General features: G+C 27.9%; 1 protein-coding gene and 1 pseudogene across 4 annotated transcripts in view; both read right to left on the minus strand.

The window, feature by feature from the left end:
• LOC149883972 (uncharacterized) overlaps window positions 1-18,120 on the minus strand; it is a 312,658-nt pseudogene that overhangs the window by 177,533 nt on the left and 117,005 nt on the right. The window lies entirely within an intron of this gene.
• LOC145185451 (1-phosphatidylinositol 4,5-bisphosphate phosphodiesterase beta-4-like) overlaps window positions 1-18,120 on the minus strand; it is a 64,897-nt gene that overhangs the window by 6,090 nt on the left and 40,687 nt on the right. For all 3 annotated transcript variants that reach the window (XM_090097243.1, XM_090097244.1, XM_090097245.1), the window contains 2 exons: window positions 11,536-11,611; window positions 11,227-11,402 (listed from right to left, as the gene is read on the minus strand). In XM_090097243.1, coding sequence (XP_089953369.1) covers window positions 11,227-11,402; window positions 11,536-11,611 — 252 coding nt within the window. The remainder of the gene's footprint in view (window positions 1-11,226; window positions 11,403-11,535; window positions 11,612-18,120) is intronic.

Here is an 18,120-nt window from a genome sequence, read left to right on the forward strand (position 1 = left end):
CAAAAGATTTGTTTTATGATGGACTTTTTTGAACATGTCTTTAATAATAGCAGAAAACAAATATAATTTAGCTTTTTAAGAACGTATTATCAAAGATTTTAAGAAAGGAGTCTAACAAAAGGAAAATGCCACCAAGTATCCTATTAACAAGTTAATTGCAGGTTGAATAATTAAACGGTTTATTGAAAGCCGTCCTTTAGAAAAGGAACATAAGAGCGTAAAAACTCGCAAAACATGTCGCTTCACTCACAGAAAAGTTATTCATCACGTCAAAAAGAATCCTTATGACAGCCCTTACGATACCATTTAAAAGCTAAAACTTTCAGTGTCCGAAAATACAGTTTGTATATGAATTTGCTTGGATCAGTTTTTAGAAGCGATTATTTTCCCTACTAATGTCACCACCTTTTGAAAGAAAGTCTGTGAAACAATTTTGAAGATCAGACAGCGTCCTGAGTGCACCTTTTTCAGCTAAGTTCTTTGCTTCACTATCACAGTATAGACATGGATGTGAGCTAGAGTGACATTGCAAACCACATAAAATGTTAGCAACTTTCAAGTCGCAAGAGACCACAAAGTCTACATTTCCAGGTTGAATAAGCTCAATCAAGTTTTTGATGTTGCTGTAATTCTCATGTAGATCCTCTGCAACTGCAATTAGAAATTGTTTTTTTAACTCCACTGTCTTTTAGAGCTCAAGAGGTGACAATTTTTTTTGAAGGTGGACTGCTTGAATCATCTTCATCATTCATTCTTTGAAGACTTACTGTAAGCTTTAGGAAGCCTCGACCTCCATCAATTCTAACGTTTATGAGATGACCTGCTTGAAGTTGTTTCTTAAGTGAAATTTCTGCTAGAAAATGAGAGAGATTTTTGCAGTGAACAACTGTGTACTCTTTGTGTGGGATTTTTTTTTGCCTGATGATGCAATTGTAGTTTTTGTAAAAAAATTTGCAAGTTGCAACCCTGCTTCATGAAAATTTGCTTGATAGTTTGGTTCAAAAAGAGGCGATTTGGAAACCAAATTTAGTGTTGTTGCAAGTTTTTTGACTCCAATATTAGACATGCCTGTAGCTTGCTGAATTTGCACCAGGTCTTGAGCACTTAACTTATACTTTTCTGCAGTTGTTGATTTTGAACATGATGCTCCTAAAGACACATTTTTAAAAACCCTTGTTATAAAATGTAATCTTAAAACAGACAAAATGGGACCATTAAAAACAGGAAAGATACAAAATTTAAGTTACCGAGGGTAACAGGTAATGGACAACCTCCCTCAGTCACTGACAGCCTGATTGTCCCACCTGGTGATGATTCTTGACCTTTGATAGTTGCAGAGGCTATCTGTTCAAAAACTTTTTTATTTTCTGTTGAAATTTCTCTAAGGTTTAAATTCAAAGAAGTAGAGTTGCATTTATGAGGTAAGCGTTTCCCTAGTGATGACAAACAATCTGAACATCTTTTCAGGGGATTTGTGGGATTTGAAGTTGTAGAATTATTCAAAGGATGTTTTTCAGTCAGCTTCAGCTTACCAATATGGCAAATCAGGCAGTTACAGTTGGAACCTCTTGTCACAGTCTTGACATTGATAGTTTGAAAATTGTAAAGAGTAGGCAGCTTGACTCCTCTTTCAACCCTTCTAAATTGATTTCTACATGTTTCATACATTCCAGTTGGAACTCTAGAGTCCAACCAAAAAGTGCAATACACCAGAAATTGGTGAATTGCACTTTTTCTTACATACAACACACACTGTCTTTCTACACTCTTCATGAGATTTGGCACTATTGGGCATTTTGAAAGAGTCCAAGTAAAGTTAAAATTACAAAAAGTACTTGTTTGAGTTTTCAATATATATACATATATATATTCATAATCTATTGATGACCAATTAGTGACATCTTAGGAATTCGTCTGTGGATCAATGGATCCATTCGGAACTCCGTCTCGTCGGATTTTTCTCGGTTTTTCGGAGTTTCGGAATTCGAGAGAAATCGAGAAACCTCGACGGAACTTCGACGAGGTTTTTAGAAAATATCAATTTTTACTCGTAAAATAATTTAATTCTTATTTTATTTCTACGCTGCTTTTACAATAGTTCATGTTGTTTTCAAAATTTAAGTGTTCTCTTTGTTCAATATCAACACAAATTTACATCGCAAAGCAATTAGTAATGCACAGTGGGACAGGTGGTGGTGGTGGAAAAAACCTCAAAAAAAAAACTTATTCTATTCCAAACCATATAATAGAACATACTCGTACTTTTCCATCGTACTATTTCAGAAACTCTTTTGATTATAATAGTATCTTTTTAATAATAGAAGTTTTTAAATCCACAAAAATCAGTTGCGGTATAATAAAATGTAATGCATAATAAAATATCTTTTTTTGTCAAAAAGTAAGAATTTTTTAATTTTTAAGCAAAGATATTGTAAACAGTAACTTTTAAAATATGATGCGTGTGTGATATTAGTTAATGTATTTTAACTATTTAGTAATTTACCTTTACAAAAAAAAGTCAAGACCTTCACCGATCAGTTAAAAGAATACGAAGTAACTGGTGTGAAATCAGAAGCAGTTTTGAAATTTGAACTAACCATCCACAGAATTCAAGCAACTTCCTCGGAAGCATAAAGAGTTTTCTCCTCGTCTTCCAGATTTGTCACAAAGTTTCATAGTTCACTTTCTGATGAAATGATAAATGTTTTCATCTTTTTAAAATATTATTTTTAAAGATCTTCAGAATAAATACTTTTTTAATATTCTTTTTTTAGTTTTTACTATAGGTACCCCAAGAAGTCTTTATTACAGAGCACTGCGGAAGGACATTTAACTGAAAGTTCAGGCCTTCTTCCTAACCGATGCTGGTTAGAAAGCCATTTATTAGATAAAACTTGTTCGTTAAAAGATTGCGATAAGTAAAATATTTAAGTACTAAGGAATATAAAAATATAATTTTTTTAAAAATTTATTATAAATTATGAATCGAAATATATAAAAATAAAAAAATTAAATATAAGAACAATGTTTAATTATCAACTAGATAGTTTATTTTTTTAATTTATAACAAAGTTTTATCGAAGCTCCGATTTTTTCTCAACTCCGACGAAGTTTTTTCTTGATTTTTCTCAACTCCGGTTTTTCTCGATTTTGGATCCTCTGCTGTGGATGAATCACTTTTCACTAATCAATCTTAAGTTTCATCACATAACTTAATTTTCTTAAACAGTTCATCTTTGTAGAATGTATTTAATAGGTATGTCATTTTGTGTATTCATTAGATGCACCTTGCTTGCCTTGGTTTCTTATCTGAGGACCATAACTCAGAATAAATGTATTAATTATAAACATCTTACTTTCTACTCTGATTCATTGTTGGCTGATGGCTTGAGCTGCTAATAAACTTTCAGCCTTCTCTTCTTTGACAGTAACTTTGCTTTGTCTATCAATATCTTAAATCTTTCCCAATTTTTCTTGACAAAATAGTGCTTATCAAATGATAACAATGTGTAAATGAATCCATCTTGTCCAGGTTTTGAAAAACCTGCCTTCAAGTTGGCTGCAGTATCAGTAATCATTTTCCTGACTTTGTCAAGGCTAGTTAGTGTCTTGATCATATCCGAAACTTTTTGCTTATTATTGCAGCTGTATGTCTTCCTTGAAAATTTTCAAAGCATAATCCAATTCTTTAAATTAATAGTACTAATGTAGTGCAAAGTTAAGCTGATCTATGGATCTCCAGTGGGCATGGTCCAATTGTATATAGTGAATTACACTTGAGTATAATTTTAAATGTCACTAGATAACTTATTGTTGAGCACACCTTTTAGCTGGTCAAAAACAAGCTTGAGTGTATGTTTAGAGAAGGCTGTCCATCCTTTACAAGAATTGTTCTATCAGTATAGCCTACAGTTAACTCCATGCTTGTGTTAACAATAGTTTAACGCAAGCATGGGGTCCTGCTAAGAACATCTTTTGTAATCCTTACTTTAGGGCTTTATCTTCTTAACACTGGAAGGAACAAAATCCTTGGGATTATCTTTAAATTCTTTCTCTTCTTCAGTTTCAGCTTTGGGAACTTTCATTTCCTTTCTTTGTTAATACAGGAAATAGAATTTACCACTTGGTCTTTTTATGACCTCAAAAAATCCCAGAGGACACTAGCACATCTTGGCATTTTAAAATATTTTTTCAATAAGAAAATTTGGGTCAATTTGTTGAATTGGCTAGCTTAAAAAATATGGGCACAAAAAAAATTGTTAACTTAAGTACACTTGTGGATACCAAAATAATTAAATTTACTCAGAGTAGAGTATAAAATATAAATTAATTTTGCAAATGATTTCATTCCATTTAAGGTCTTCAGTATTTTTAGATATAACCATATTAAGGTAAAACATATTTCCCATGTAAAATGTGGATTTAAAAACTTAAATATAATTTAAAATGAAATTTATTTAATATTTGCTTTAAATGTAAAGAAAAATTTCCTTTAGATTTTAAGTAAACTTTACATTTAGACTGCTGATGGTGTGTTTTTGATTCAATTACATTATTTTATTCTAATTTTTATTTATAAGTATAATAACTGTTTAGGTTTAATTATGTCTCAGAAAAAATATAAAGAAACAACAGAAAGTGTTGAAAAAACCCATCAGTTCAGTAAAAATGAAGAAATTATCTATAAAAAAAAGCTCATGAAAAATTAAAAATTTCCAAAAGTATTATTAGAGTTTAATTAAATGGTCATTATTCAAAATGTACTAGAAGAACAACTATACTGACGGAAGAGAAAGAAGTAGAACTGAAAATGTGAGTATTAGACTGTGCATATTAAGGGGAGCCTAAAATAAAATTGTGAATTTTCCATGCTAACAATGAAAGTATAAAATTAATAAAGAATATGGAAATTCAAATTCATTTAGGTCTCAAAAACATTTGGAAACTTAAAACTAAATGTTAAAAAGTGCTTTTTTTTTTTAGAATCAAATTACATTTTCTCAGAACAAAGTTACATTTCAGTATTAATCAGTAAAGTTCTACCTTATAAAGAATTGCCACAAAAGTGTAAGATTTTTAAATTAAATTTCTGAGCATTTTAGCTTCAGTATTTTTTTCATTGTTGGTATTCAAAAATTGAAGATCAGTTTTTCTGTTAATAACAAATAATAACCAGGGTGGGGAGTTGGAAGAAATAAAATTGATTCCCCAACTCCTGATTGATTCAACTCCCTTTTTGATTACACACTAATTGATCTATCAATAGGAAAAAAGGTTAAAGTAAAAAAAGATTAAAGTAATAAAATAGGCAGTAGCAAAATTTCAGCAACATCTTTAATATTTAGTGATATGTAAAAATTATAGATTACAAGAAGATTATAATAACCTTATTTTATAAAGATCTTTTTTCTAAACTCAAATTTAAATTTGTCAAATTCAATCAGAATAAGAAAGAGAAAGTATTTACCATGATTATCTTTTTATTTGTAAAAAGCCATAAGTCAACAGTTACCATACTGACAGATTACCCGATAAACGGATAATGACCTTACTTTTTCTTAAATCTCAAGTTAAATCTTAGCCCATTTAATTTTATGCAGTTTGCAAATAAGTGAATTAAAAAAAAATTACTTTCATAAACAAAATAAAACAATATAAATTATTAGACAACTGTGATTTTTTATAAGGTTGTTACATTAATAAACAAATATTGCCACTACCTTTTAATCCATGCACACTAGGTATTGTTATGCATCTTTATAAACAAATATTTTACAAAGAAAAGTAACATCAAGTAACATGACATTTGAATTATTTGCACTTTGATTTTTTATAAATTTAAATTTAAACAAAAAAAAGACTCAAGAGTATATTGTTTTTTTCAACTCTAAATTTTGACTCCCAATTCTCAAATCATCCCTGATAATAATAAATAAAGTACAAGTTTCTAAATCAGTCTTTTAAAAAAATCAAAATTCCTGAAGTTTATTAAAATAGAACTCTTTATTCATTTCAAACAGCAAAAGTTCATGGTGTGATCTGTTTACATTTATACAAAATTTGTTATTTTTGAAAAATAAGTTTAACAGAACTACCATAATTAGCATGTATTACCCACATTTGTGTGTAACCCTTTCTCTGAACTTTTCATAAAAAAAACTAAAATTCTTTTTAGTATTTTTTTGATGAAAAGTTCAGAGAGTACAGATTTCTAATCAGTCATTTGAAAAAAACTAAAAGTTTTTTTCAAATGACTGACTTAGAAATGTGTACTTTATTTGTAAACATTCATTATCAGAGAAATCAAACCAAAATATCTTAACTAAATAACTCAGATTAAAATTCAATGAAGTTTAATACAATTTTTCAAACTTTGAAAAGTTTCAAATTTTGTTTCATTTTGACTGTCACTGTCCCATATTTACTCAGCATTGTTACTTATTTTTCACCGTTTGAACTAAGTCATCACCCAGAAACCACCTACACAGGGTGAAAGTACATATATTCCAGTTTCTAGAAATGTTAAAATTGAACTTCCTTTTTTTCCCTTACTGCACATCAAACAACATTTGAAATCCACAATTGATTTCTGTTAAAAATCTAAAATACTTTTATAAAATAAGAATTATATATTTTGTAACATTTTTTTTCTTTCAATTTTTAAAACATTTCACTTGACACCCTCACAGTACCAATTATGTTGTTTATTTAAAGAGAAAAACTTTGGTATTTAAATGTTTTGCAAAACCCAAACCAAAAAAGAGATGGTCCTGAGGTGTTAGACCAAGCTGGACATCAAGCTATGCAAGGTACAGTATTCAGTTTTAACCCTTAAATACCCAAAGCAGCATAAAATGCTTAAAAAATTCTGATTTTTGGTACAAGTAATCCTACTTGCATTAGAAAATTGGGAAAAATTTTCTTTGTCATAAAAACGATGACAATGCACTTTTTTGAGTTGTATCAAATCTGATACAACGGACAAAATTGTACTAATACTTTACACAACTTTAATTTTTTTGACTTTATCTTATGTGTTCTAGCCTATTTAACGCCATAATTTGAAGTAGATATCAAATGATTATTGATACTCAAATTAAAGGGCCAGGGAATTTATTGAAAAAAGATAAACAATTTCACTCAACAATTAGAGGTTCACGAATGAAGAAGTGTCTTCTTCATTCGTGAACCTTTAATTGTTCCTACAAAATAAATGATACACTTCCTCAATTCAACTATCAAACTATTCAAACATCATTGAAATTGTGTTTATCTGGCAGTGAAGAAGTAAAATTGAGTACTACATCTTCACAGACACCTAAACTTGTATCAGAAATGCTTTTTAACTTCCCTTAATATCAAAGTCATACAAAAAGCCTGAAATGCCACTTCAACCCCAAAGCCTGAAATGCCACTTTAACCCCCATTTATGTGACTTTTTTGGCAAGTACTGACGCAATAGGGACTTCCCTTTAAAAGGAACCATTATCTCATCAACAGTGTGAAACTCTTCTGGTGAAACTCTTCTGGTGAAACTCTCAGAAAGTTTTGGCGAAGCTCTGATATCCATGTTCGTAACTTCCATATGCGGTCATTTGCTTATTTTTCCTCTGCTATTTCTAAATTGTTTACAAAATGAATATTCCGAAGATGAGTTTCAAATTTGTTCCTTCCTGTAACTGAGGAAACCCCATCATACGTCATAAATGTTTTCCAATATGATCATTGACTTGGGAGCCCTACCGAACCCATCCAGAGAAATACACCAATTAACTTCTCAATATCCTTTCTTAGTATGCTTCTTTCTGTACCTTTTGATTGCAAAATATAAATATTTGTTTGCTCTGTGGTGTTTTTCAGCATCTCATCACTAACAAACAATTTAAAATATTGAAAGGGTGTTTTTTCCATATCTGATGTTAATGTCATTCCAGGCTCCTTGAAGTTTACGTCATCTAGGGGTTCAAAGTTCTTACTTCTCCATATATAAGTAGTTGGTGTGGTATTATTTTTGTTAATAGTTGTCTCATTAGCATTCTCAACTGGTCTTGATGCTTTAAATGCTGATGGCTCATCATCACTTGTTGAATCATATTCATTCTCATTTACTTCTTCAATATTAGTATTGGGTGCATCATTTCCCAAATCAGACTCATTGTCACTTTCATCACTCTCCCCAAAATCACTTTCTCTATCAAATACATAGTTTAAAACATCAGAGACAGTTGACTTTTTATTTTTATTGATCTAAATAAATATACAATAAAACTTTTTTCTATATTTGTTTAAATGAATAAAAATAAAAGTTTGAACTTTTTTGAAAAAGCTTTCATACTTAAACGCCCATTGTATCAAATTTGATACATACAAATGCAAATAGCAAATGTTATGCATATTTGATAACCAAAAAGCATGAAATAGTTTATAAAGTATTCCTGCACCTTGATTCTAAAAAAAAAAGTAAAAAACAAAACAAAAATTTATAAAACCAATATGAAATATAAGTAAAAACAACACTTGGTAAACACCATGTGAACCACTCCTCGCAAATGCCGTTTTCAAATGTTTATAAACTGAAAAATCTACCCGGATGAAAAGTACTAATTGTACAGAATCGAAAATTCACTTCTCACACTTGTAACAATGGGTGTTTTCAAATAAAAACAAGCTTCCATTTAAAAAATACAGTGGTTTAAAATTTGTGTATCAGATCTGATACCTGGGGTCATTAGGGGTTAATCTAAAGCCATTTTTTCAATTTTGAAACCTAGCAAAAGTGATTTTTTTTAAAAAAATGAGTTAAACTTAAAAAGGTTTCTGATATTTTTTTTGGTGAACTATCAGATTATCAGACTATGTATTATTGGATGAAATTTTATGCTGTCGGACTACTGGAACATCAATTATTGTACTGGCGAATTAGGAAAACTATCGGACTATCAGAATACGAACGCAAACTATTGTATATCGGATATAAAAATTTTCGATTGCTAAGCTTTGCTGATTTTAGAACTTATTTTACCAATGGAGCTGCACCTCCTTTTTGGTATTGTTAACCAATTGTTCAGAGCGATGAAAGATGTCTGGCTAAAAGCACAACAATCGCTAGTAGCACTCTATGTTTAGGAAAAGCCATAGTATGGAGCTCAGTTTTCTGGTAATCAATGTCACACATTGATAATAATGTTGACCTACTCCAGCAAATGGCAGAACAAGACTCAGTCTTCTCTTTTTTTTTATTGCATTTGCACTTTTAGAAAGTTTCAGGCAGTTGTTACTATTTGCATAAAAATGACACTAGAGAAGGACTTTGAAAGAAGAAGTTTACAATTCAAAAACTTCTACATGACATTGTCAATCTGCAGCATCACCTCGAAGGTCTATGTTGTTTTTCATCAGATCGAACATTTAATTGACCTGAAAAAAGCAATTGGCCTTTACAGTTGAACAAACCAAAAAATCTTTCGATCATCTTTTTTTTTTTTTTTTTTTTTATTTGCACTTACAAAGATTTAAAACAGAAATTGGTCACCTAGAGTATGCCAAAGGCTTCCAAACTGCACTATTGATTTTAACAGCAAACATTTGTAGAGATATTCTTTTTTTTTTTTTGAGAACTCTTTGAATTTTTTATTTTTACCAATATAATGAAAAAATGTTACTTTATACTTAATGTCTATTAGGGTTGAGCTTTTACCGTCTTTTAAATTTATTGATAAACTGGTAAAAAAGTTCATGAACAAAAGCCCATAAAATACAGCAACAAATAAAAAAGTTTAGTTTTGGAATTTATTTTTTAATAAAAAATTAGCTTTAGAGGAAACAAAGTGTATCAAGTATGGATCTGGATCGAACTTTTATCACAATCCAGCAGCAGAAAAAGCCCTGATTCGACAATTGTAGTAGGAATGGTTCATTTAATAAAAGTTCAAGATTTCTAGTTCTCTTGCTAGTTGCTTTATAGTTCTTTTTCTTTTAAACTTTTTCAGTGCCAGAATTGAAAGGAAAAGCCCAGATTCCACTCTGTTTTTTTTTATATCAATATTCATGTACAATCGATTTTACAAAAAAATATATATCCATCTAATTGAAAAGCTTCCCGATTGTCTCTAAAGAACTAAAAAAGTTTTTAAGATTCTTAGGCCTGCTGCAAGCATTTTAACTGACTGGATTGCTTGTTTGCAAATTTTTGAAAAATCATAAATTTTTTTAGACATCAAATGAAAGAGTTGTTAATAATGGCATTGAACCTAAATACTGTAAGTATTTAAAAAGAAGATATCTTTAATATTTTTAAAAAATAACTTTAAACTTTTTTGATTTTGTTGCAACTTTTGTTGTTAACTTTCCCTTTTTTTTCCTTTTTGATTCCATATAATTCTGGTGATACTACATTCCAGTTGTGGAACTTAAATATCGAATTGTTTTTCCACATAAAATGCAAATAGCTGTTTTTTCTTTGTTCAAAGTGTCATGCTTCCAAGCGACATTTTGCCTGAAGGCAAATCAAATTGATTGATAAAGACCACAATAGAAACATCAAAAGGCAGTAAGGACATCTTTTCTAAAATGTTTATCATTAGAAGTAATGACAGTAGCATTTTTCGGTAAAATGTTTAAAGTCATTTTACCGGTAAATCGGTAAAATAATTTTACCGATTTACCGATAAATTCTCGGTAAAAGCTCAACCCTAGCATCCATAATAAATATTAGAATTTTTACAATACTGTAAAAATGTAGAATTTTTTAATGCAATTTTTTTCTCTAACATAATAGTTAGAATTAAGTTTTATCATTTTTGGAAACTGGAATGTATGTAATCTAACCCTAATAAGTGGTTTTCTTGAGTAAACACTTATTTTTCACTGTTTGACTAACTTAGGTCAAACAGTGAAAAATAAATGTTAGAAATAACTTTAATTCCAAGTTTAGGATAATTAAAATAGTCTAAATGTCAATTAGGTATAAATTTAAATTAAGGGTTAACCAAATATACAGCCAGACGTAATGAAAAAAATGTTTCTTTAGCCAATATTTGAAGTAATCATTATTAATCTAATTTTATCCAAATACTGTCAGAAATCTTTTTATTAAGATTATACACTATTTGACACAGAGGAGTCTGTATTGGACGGACCTAAAATCTGTTTTTAAAGAGTTTGGGATGGACACTAATTTTCTTAACTCAAACATTTTAAAGAAGATAACAAGTTAAAAAATCTTACTTTTCATTTACATCATTTAATTTTTTAATGTCGTTGTCTTGTGCTGTCTTTAAAAGTTTTCCTAACAAATCTATTTGCTGAATGGAATGAGCAAACTTTAACCGCGCCTCTTTTTCAATGTGTTCCTCATTCATTAGTTTCATCGCTTTTTTATGTTCTTGAACCATCAAAGATAGCTGAAAATAACAAAGAAAATTGCTCAAGACACTAATAAACATAATAAAATTTTTAAAAACAAACTTAAAAAAAAAAAAAAAAAAGAAAGAAAAGAAAAAGAAGAAATATTATAATTACTATTTAATAATGCACCTTTTGCATTTTTTCAATCTTAAAGAGTCGAATTTTTTCATTGTGTCGTGCTCTCATCTCCATCATTTGTTCATCACTTAAAGATCATGAAAACTATTATTGGATTTTTTCACAGCTCTTTTTAAAAAATTTTAGATAAGTTAAAACGAAATCTCCTAATTTTCATGTCATTAAGCAATTCCATACAAAATTCCTGACAAAATTTTAATGCTACTAATATTGGGACAGATAAGCGACTGAAGTTAAGTATTCTAATGGTACAGTGGTGGCCAAAAGTCTTGGAAAAACATATTTTATGTTCTGAAATCAATATATTTGTGTGAAAAACAATTTATTAGTACATTTTTTTATTTTTTTTCAATAAAATAAGTGTTTATAACAATTTCAAAGATGATAGGTACATGCACATACATGATTAAAGTTCAATATTTAATGGAAGCATAGTTATTGTCAATTACCATTTGGATACGTTTTGGCATGCTGTTAACAAGTTTTGTACAATAATCTGGTGTAATTTCATGGCTCCACACTGATTTGATTGCTTCAACTAAATCATTATAGGATCTAGGCTTTTTGGCAGCAACTTTTACTTTCATAATATGCCAACAATTTTCAATAACATTAAGATCTGGTGATGACCTAGGCCAATTTCCAAGGGTTTGAATTCCTTCATCAGCAAACCACTTCTTTACAATTTTGGCTGTGTGGCATGGTGCACCATCCTGTTGGAAATAAGTGCAGTTCAAGATCTGTATGAAAGGTGGCAACTTCTCCTTCATAACATCCAAATAGACTTTGCTGTTTATTGTGGTATTCTTGGGCATTACCCATAATGGCCCACGTCCTTTGGCAGAAATAGCACCCCAAACCATACAATACACAGGAGCCTTGACACTGCTAACTGTATATTTTGGCATATATCTACAGTTTTTTGGTCTTCTTACAAAGTTGTTTGTAACATTAAATTGTTTAATACATGTTTCATCAGAAAAAAGAACTTTAGACCAATTTTCTCCAGTCCAATTGTTGTAGGGCTGACAAAATGTTTTTCGATCTTTTAGGTTTTTTAATGATAAAAAAGGTTTTTTTGCTGGCTTGCATGCCTTCATTTTGAAATCAACCAAAAGCCTTCTTCTAACTGTTCGGTCACTTACTTTTTTCTCAATAAAAATTTCTTTTGAAATCTCATGTGCAGATAGCCGTGGATTTGCATGGCTGATCCGGCCAATAAGTTTGTCAGTTCTTGAGGTGGTTGCTCTGGGCCTGCCTGATCTCATTTTTGAAGTAAAATTTAATTGGGGCTCTTCTTTATGCCTTTTTAAAGTTCTACTTACAGTTGATAATGAACAACCAAGCTTTTGAGATATTTCTCTTTGAACTAAACCTTGTTCATATAATGCAGCAATAATTCCTCTTTTTTTAGGTGAAAGTTCTGGCATAATATAGCTGATAAATTTTTATACTAAAAATAATAAACGATAACAGTAAAATAAATAAAAAAATAAATAAGTTCTAAGTATTTTTTTAAATTATTGAAGTCAAATTTCTTTGAGTTGATTGTTCTTCTCATGCATTAGGAATATGAATCTGAAAAATTCTAGTAGTATTTAACATATAGCTATTGTATACAAGAGTAACAAAAAAAAAAAGGATTTTTTATATTAACATAATAACATTGTATCCTAATTTTTATATTAACATAATAACATTGTATCCTAATTCCTCTCAGCTCTTTTCTTCTTGTTTTTTGTTGTTTTTGTCCTTTTTTCATCATGTTGTGCAACCGCTTTTTGTGTATTTTTACTGAACCAGATATCATTTACAGTGGCCAAAAGTCTTGGAACAAAACATTTAACGACCAAAAAAATTTATTTTTGATCTAAAGTATAAATTTTGAAGGTTTGAGGTATATTTTTAAAGAGAATGTTGTTTAAAAAAATACTTAGAACTTATTTATTTTTTAATAAATAAGTTCTAAAACTTAAATATCAAATTTATTGTTGATTTATTATAATTTATTGTAATTTATAGCATTTAACGAAATTTATTTTTAGCATTTTCATAATCCATTTAAATTAATAGTTTAAATTAGTTTAAGCTATACTTATATGCATAGTCTTATATATATAATATAATTTACGGAAATATAAATTACGGTGCTTATAAAACTAAATATAGGAGTAGATAAATAAAAAACATAGAGAGTTTTTGTGAACTTTACTTATTAAAAAAAATAAAAAAATAAATAAAATGGCTCAAAAAAGTGAAATTCGAAAAAAGTGTATGTATGAATATTAAACCCCAAGCATATTTTATAATAAAATTATTTTTTTTAAATGAATTAAGTTTTTAAACTATATATAGATGAAATGTAAATGAGATAAAAATTACTATTTTAGTATATGGAGAAAAAATAGAAATGCAGTTCTAGAAAAGTTTAGAAATAATCATCAAAATTTTTTAGTTTCTCAAAGCGATAATTATCCGACTGTTGAAGTAGAAATGGAATTTATTAATGATTTTATTGAACTTAATTTTGATGAGTATTACATAATTATATCAAAATTGAATCAAGTGGAATTTATTAATGATTTTATTGAACTTAATTTTGATGAGTATTCAAATTGAGTATTTAAATGAGTATTTAAATTATGTAAACTTATATCAAAATAAAATCAATAAAAAAATTGCATAATGTTATTATTAACATTATGCAATTTATTATGCTAAATAAAGTTTGGTTTTGGATTTTTTTTATTGATTTTGACTAAAACTAAAACACTAAAGCAAAACTTGAAACATTACTCTTAATACCTGATTTGAATAATAAAATTCTGACTATAATCATAGTCTATGTTTCTTGAAACTATATTTAATATACTAAAACAAGTAATTCTAGTTAAAAACTCAAATTCAAGAAATACAAAACTTTATAAAAAATTTACAATACGATTTGATAAGTTTTTTACAATACGGGGTTAAAAACATAATAATATCAAATTTCCAAAAATTGTCCGCTAAATTTGTTGTTGATTTAGTAGCATTTCCTTTTCAACAAAAATATATTTTTGATAAAGATTGGAAACTTCAAATGTGATTGAATTGTACAAAATACTTTTAATTAAGTTGTTACTATCTTTTAATTTAAGAGCAAAAATAAATTTCTATAACTTGCTATAGTTGGTGGCCTAAACATACAATGATAAAAAAAAAATATTAAAAAAAAAAAATTTTTAGATCAACAACAACTTCGTTTAAATTTAAAACTGGTAACTGCTTGCTACTTGTTACATTTCGTTATAATATTATCGGATAAATATTTTTTTTTTTTTATTTGCTTGTTTAATTATTTTTTGTAATGAATTTTTTTTATCAATTTATCAAAATAAAATCAATAAAAAAATTGCATAATGTTATTATTAACGTTGGTGAAAACGTTATAACAGTAAATGGAGTATATTTATTGATGCTTTTACATACCAACAAAAAACATGCCTTGATGACAGAGAAGGAAAGAAAATTTGTTAAAAAGTGGTACCTTATGTTCAAACATAAATATTTATGATTTGTTACATTTTATAAAAGAATGTTGAATTAAAATATATACTCAAGTAATTTCCATTGATCAACATTAAATATGATTAAAATATTTCTTCATTTTTGAAAAAAAATTTTTCATAATTTTCAATTAAAAAAATGTTGGCATAACTTTTATGCAATATCCTCTTATATTTTATAAAATTTAATGGAACTTTAATACAGAGTTCTCTATAAATTTAGCAGATAAAAATGATATACAGTGGTGGCCAAAAGTCTTGGAACAAAACATTTAACGACCAAAAAAATTTATTTTTTGTTAAAAATTTAAAATTCAGCAAACAACGCTTTCACCAACAAAACATTGCATCGAATAATAAACTGCTTGCTACTTGTTACATTTCGTTATAATTAGGGATCGCCGGTTACAGTATACGGTATAGTAACTTTACGGTATACTTTACGGTATACTTGGTATACTAAAATTTAGTATACAGATTAGTATACCTGTTTACTTTTATTTGTGAAATATTTTTGGACTGGCTTTAAAATTATATTTTCTTAATGAATTAAATTACTGCATCATGTCTATTATTTGACTAAACATGATTAAAGTGTTTTTTTTTATTCAATTTTTGTTTCTTAGATTTATTTAATAAAAACTTTAATTTGTTTAGTTGTTATATTTTTATACCAGGCTGTTTGTGCTGCTCTTCACCCTTTTAAGATTTAAGATTGTTTATTCTACAGATTTCTCTAATCTGAAATAAATAGTAATAATAGTAATCGAAAAAAAAAAAGTAAAAAGTTTTGTTTACGTTAAACTTTACAGTATACTTTACGGTATACTGTACGGTATACTTTACGGTAGACTGTACACTAAATCTTTAGTATACCGTATACTGGCGATCCCTAGTTATAATATTATCGGATAAATATATTTTTTTTTTTATTTGCTTGTTTAATTATTTTTTGTAATGAATTTTTTTTATCAATTTATCAAAATAAAATCAATAAAAAAATTGCATAATGTTATTAAAATTTATTTTTGATCTAAAGTATAAATTTTGAAGGTTTGAGGTATATTTTTAAAGAGAATGTTGTTTAAAAAAATACTTAGAACTTATTTATTTTTTTATTTATTTTACTTAAAATATTTAGGGGATATTAATCTACTTAGGGCCAGATTTTTTGTATGATCATATCATACAAATTACTTCCTATTGATATCGACATAATTACTTAAAATATAAAACTCCGCCAAGTAAAAAGGTTTTAAAATCGGTAACCTTAGGTACAATGAGTTCATTTCTAATTGTACCTATTCGATTTCATTTCTAATTGTACAAATTTTATCATTATAATAAGATAAATTGAAGATTAGCCTTAAAAATCTGCTCTCTATCTATGGAATCTTGGCATTTTCATTTTCATCATTTATTTGAAAAACAAGTAATTCTAGTTTTTAACTAGAATTACTTGTTTTAGTATATTAAATATAGTTTCAAGAAAGATGGTGAAAGATAATGTTTTTTGCTATTCAAAATGCACAATAAATTTGGTGTTAAGCACTAAACAATTGTGTTAACATATTATGACAAAACTATGTTTCTTGAAACTATATTTAATATACTAAAACAAGTAATTCTAGTTAAAAACTCAAATTCAAGAAATACAAAACTTTAACAATATGCATAGTCTTGGATTAACATATTTTATGTTACAGTAAATATTTTAAGTAAAATAAATAAAAAAATAAATAAGTTCTAAGTATTTTTTTAAACAACATTCTCTTTAAAAATATACCTCAAACCTTCAAAATTTATACTTTAGATCAAAAATAAATTTTTTTGGTCGTTAAATGTTTTGTTCCAAGACTTTTGGCCACCACTGTATATCATTTTTATCTGCTAAATTTATAGAGAACTCTGTATTAAAGTTCCATTAAATTTTATAAAATATAAGAGGATATTGCATAAAAGTTATGCGAACACAATCCATGATGTTACTTTAAAACAATCAGTGGGCTGAATATTTACTCTAACTAAATAGTTTTATTTCATTTAATTTTATCTATGCTATGCAAAAATGTACTGTGACCATTTTCATTTATGAGAAATAACTTAAAAAATGAAAATTAAGAGAACTTTGGTAACTGAATTTTATAATTACTTGAATGAATTTTTTTCAAATTATTTTAAAGTTTACACTTTAAGTGCATTAAAATAAGAAAATTTTAATACTTGAAAATAATTCGAATACTTAAAAATTATCATTCTAACAATAAAAAACTTTTATTCTTTTATTATCAATCTATTAATGGTAAATTTTATTTTAGTTTTGAAATACAGTACAATCTCTATAATTCGAATCTCCTTAATTCAAAAACCTCCGTAATTCGACTAAATGTAAAGTCACCGTGAAATGCGCTTAAGAAACTCTTTTGTTTAACTTTCTATAATTGGAATCTCTATAATTTGAAAACCTCCATAATTCCCTTGAATTTTTCGGACCCTTTAGTGAGAATCTCTCTGTAAATCAATTTTTTAAATTTTCTGACGTGTAAAAAGCTCGTTAACCATTGAGTTCTTTTTTCAAATTTCGAATGTTTTGAGTTTTTGAAAAACTATTAACATGAATTTATTATCTTTTGTTTAAAAAACATCATGGCATCAAAGAGACCACTTAAAGAAACCAATTTATGGCGGAAACACGATGTTCTACTGGAATTGGAGAAAGGAAAAACAAATAGAGTTCGAAAATCTTTGATATTCCACCAAACATTCTTTTAACCTGGAAAAAGAACAAAGATAAAATCTTTGGCGCTTTTTGTCAAGGAAATTTGGCTAAATGGGTGAAGGTTGATATGTATTATCATGTCAACAAAGCTGTACTTAAATGTTTCAAACAAATGAGCTTATATTCAAAAAAGACGATCTACAATTACTGACTTTTTTTATTAAAATAAAAAAAGTTTAAAACGCATAACCTCTATTGCATTTAGGCCTAAGAATCACTATTTGTTTGTTTTTTTATTTTTATTTGTAG

This window comes from Hydra viridissima, unplaced genomic scaffold (assembly GCF_058129835.1).
Source record: "Hydra viridissima isolate aposymbiotic clone 2 unplaced genomic scaffold, HvirCarnegie_v1 scaffold_9, whole genome shotgun sequence".
Lineage (NCBI taxonomy): Eukaryota > Metazoa > Cnidaria > Hydrozoa > Anthoathecata > Hydridae > Hydra > Hydra viridissima.